Here is a 2,779-nt window from a genome sequence, read left to right as displayed (position 1 = left end):
CACACACACACACACACAAACTCTTAAGTCCAGTCACTCTGGTCTCTCAATTGCTGGCACTAATGACATACGGGCTGTCTGACCCCCTGGTCCTTCTCCAGTTGCTGCACTCATCCCCCTGTGCTCACATGTTGACGCAGAGGAGAGATTCCCACACACAGGAATGAGGTAGAAATTAAGTTTAATGAGAAAAACAGGACAGACCGCACTGGTCGGGGTCCTCCCCTACACTTCCCATAATAAATCCTGTGCAATCCAAAAATGCTCTTCCCCTGCATCCCATAACCTGTCCTATGCCCCTAGGCAACAATTCCCTTAGTCCAAATGGTGATCCAGAGAGCTGCTCGCAGTGACTCCTCTTGGTGGGTTTCACACCTGGACAACGGGGCTGACGGCTCTCCCAGGGCAGCCCTGGAAGGAGCTGGGACAAGATGTTCCTTCCTCAGGAGCCTGTCATTTGGGTTCCCACCTGCCACGGTGCCTCTGTGCTCTTCTCGCTTTGTGGAGATGGGCTCTTGATGAGCTGGTGGCTCTCCTGTGACAGGTCTGGGAGCAGCTGGGGCAGGGTATTGACTGAGTTACTCCTCCTGCCATCGGTAGTGCCTTCTTTGTGTGTCCAGATGAGCTTCTTCTCACTTAACCTAACACAACCCAACAAGAACATGCATCTCCTGAGGCAGCTGTATTTGCAGGTTACATACCTATGCACTGGTATTATTTAGCATATTTAACGTAGCAGCTCATTGGAATTGCTGTCCAGAAATGCATCAGGATTAGGAGAAAAGCTGTGTTGTTGCACGGGCAATGGCTTCGTTCAGGGCCAGTAGCACAGTCTTGTTTCTAAGACTGGAGATGAATGGATTTAAGACTGGGTACAGGACAGTGTTCAGCAAAGCCACAGTTCTGTTTGTCTCCAAGGAAACATCTCTGGAAGGACGCACATAGAGAGCAATGCAGCTCCCATATGCAATGGCCAAGGTGGTGAGATGGGAAGAACACGTAGTAAAAGCTTTTTTCCTCCCAGCAGCTGCTGGCAGGTGCAGAATACAGAAAAGGATGCCCATGTAAAATGCCAGAGTTAAACATAAGGAACCTGGTAGGATAAACGATAATAAAACAGAGTCTGTTTTCCAAAGCAGGCTGGGGTCAGAGCAGGACAATTTGAACAAGGGGGAGTTGTCACAAAAAAAATGGTGGATCTTGTTCGAGCCACAGAAAGTCAGCTTGTAGAGAAGGACCAGACGGTAACTCAAGACTGTGATGCCAATGACCCAAGCAGCAACAACCAGGTGGATGCAGAGCTGAGGCTTCATGATGGCAGCATAACGCAAAGGCTGGCAGATGGCAACGTAGCGGTCAAAGGACATGACAGCAAGTAGAACCATCTCTGTACAGCCCAGGGCAAAATGGAAACAGGACTGGGCAAAGCAGCTGCTTAGTGAGATCGTTCTCCTACCAGAACTCAGGATCACAAACAATTTGATGCTTGTGGAGGATGTGAACCAGATTTCCAGGAAGGCCAGATTGCTGATGAAAAAGTACATGGGGGTCTGCAGGCGGTGATCCACACACACGAGGAAAATGATGGTTGCGTTCCCCATCACTGTTGTCAGGTATATGAGCAGAAGGAGCAGAGAGAGAAATAGCTGTAGGCTTTGATCAAGCCCTGAGAAACCCTCTAGGATGAACTCAGTAACTGCAGTTTCATTTTCTGCTCCCATGCTGAATTTCAGTTCATCCTGCCGAGACAGGAAGATGGCAAAACCCAAGTGTGATTATTTCACCGTCTGGATGAAAGGAATCCTTCCTTCTCTGCTTCCTTCCTTTCTTGCAGTCTTCCTCCTAGATAGCACAGAGAAAGAGAGAGTCCTTCAAGCCTTTGTCACCCCCTGATTTTTCTGGTTTACATTTCAGTTCGAGTCCTCAGAGAATTTGTTGTCGTCTTTTTACCTTTCTCAAACTCTCCCAAAGGATTCTTTCTCCAGAGCAGAAGATTTTAAAGAGGCTGTGAGCTATTTCATCCCATTCCTGGCAAATTCCACATTCACTCAGACCTGTTGCAAACATGTCACACCTATGTGCCAAACTCATCTCTTCTGTTGCACAAATGCTAAACCATCAAATCAAATCAAATGTGTATGTTGAAAGCTATTCTTTCTACTTTTCAGAGGTACTTGCCTTTTTGCACTAGGAATCCCTGGGAATCTCTTGTTTTCAAAATAAGCAATATTCAGTATCTCTTTTGTAATCCCCTGCTTCCTTCCACACCTTCTTGCTCTCTGTTTCTTCAGGAAAGGGGGAGGGGGTGGAATAGGGACCAAGTATAACTTGTCTTCTTTCGTACTCTAAATAATGACTGAAAGGTATGATGACTCCACACAGTCTGTCACACAATCTCATCTGACATCCGTCTGCACTGAGACACGCTTGTTTCCAAAGAGTTGCTCATTGCTATTGCTATCAAATGTCCTGACGTAAACGCAGAGCAAGAGAAGAGCGTCTGGAAGAGATTTGTAACCTTTCTTTTGCATGCCAGTTATAGGTTGGGAGGAACCAGCCTCTAGCGTTTTCTCTTGTTTCCATTGACTCTAGAGGGAGCCTGGGGAAAACCAGTTCGCACAGGCACCTGCAGTGAAGCAGATGAAACTCACTATTCAAGTCTCAAATCACTGATTTATTAAGGATTTGGTGGTTTTTGTTTTGTTGTTTTTTTTTTTTTTTAATCAAAATAGACATCGAAGAGAAGGAAGCACAAGAAAACTATATGCAATACAGACTG

General features: G+C 46.3%; 1 protein-coding gene across 1 annotated transcript; it reads right to left on the bottom strand.

The window, feature by feature from the left end:
- Positions 1 to 773: 773 nt before the first annotated feature.
- On the bottom strand, positions 774 to 1,721 carry LOC309604212 (olfactory receptor 6E1-like; the record flags this gene model as incomplete). The annotated part of the gene is made up of 1 exon (XM_082339147.1): positions 774 to 1,721. The coding sequence occupies one exon, from the start codon at positions 1,719 to 1,721 to the stop codon at positions 774 to 776; it is 948 nt and encodes a 315-aa protein (XP_082195273.1).
- Between the last annotated feature and the right edge of the window lie 1,058 nt (positions 1,722 to 2,779).

This window comes from Platalea leucorodia (genome assembly GCF_965183815.1).
Source record: "Platalea leucorodia genome assembly, contig: HAP1_HAP1_SCAFFOLD_470, whole genome shotgun sequence".
Lineage (NCBI taxonomy): Eukaryota > Metazoa > Chordata > Aves > Pelecaniformes > Threskiornithidae > Platalea > Platalea leucorodia.
Note: the sequence above shows the minus strand (reverse complement) of the source record. Positions and strands in the feature narration are given on the sequence as shown.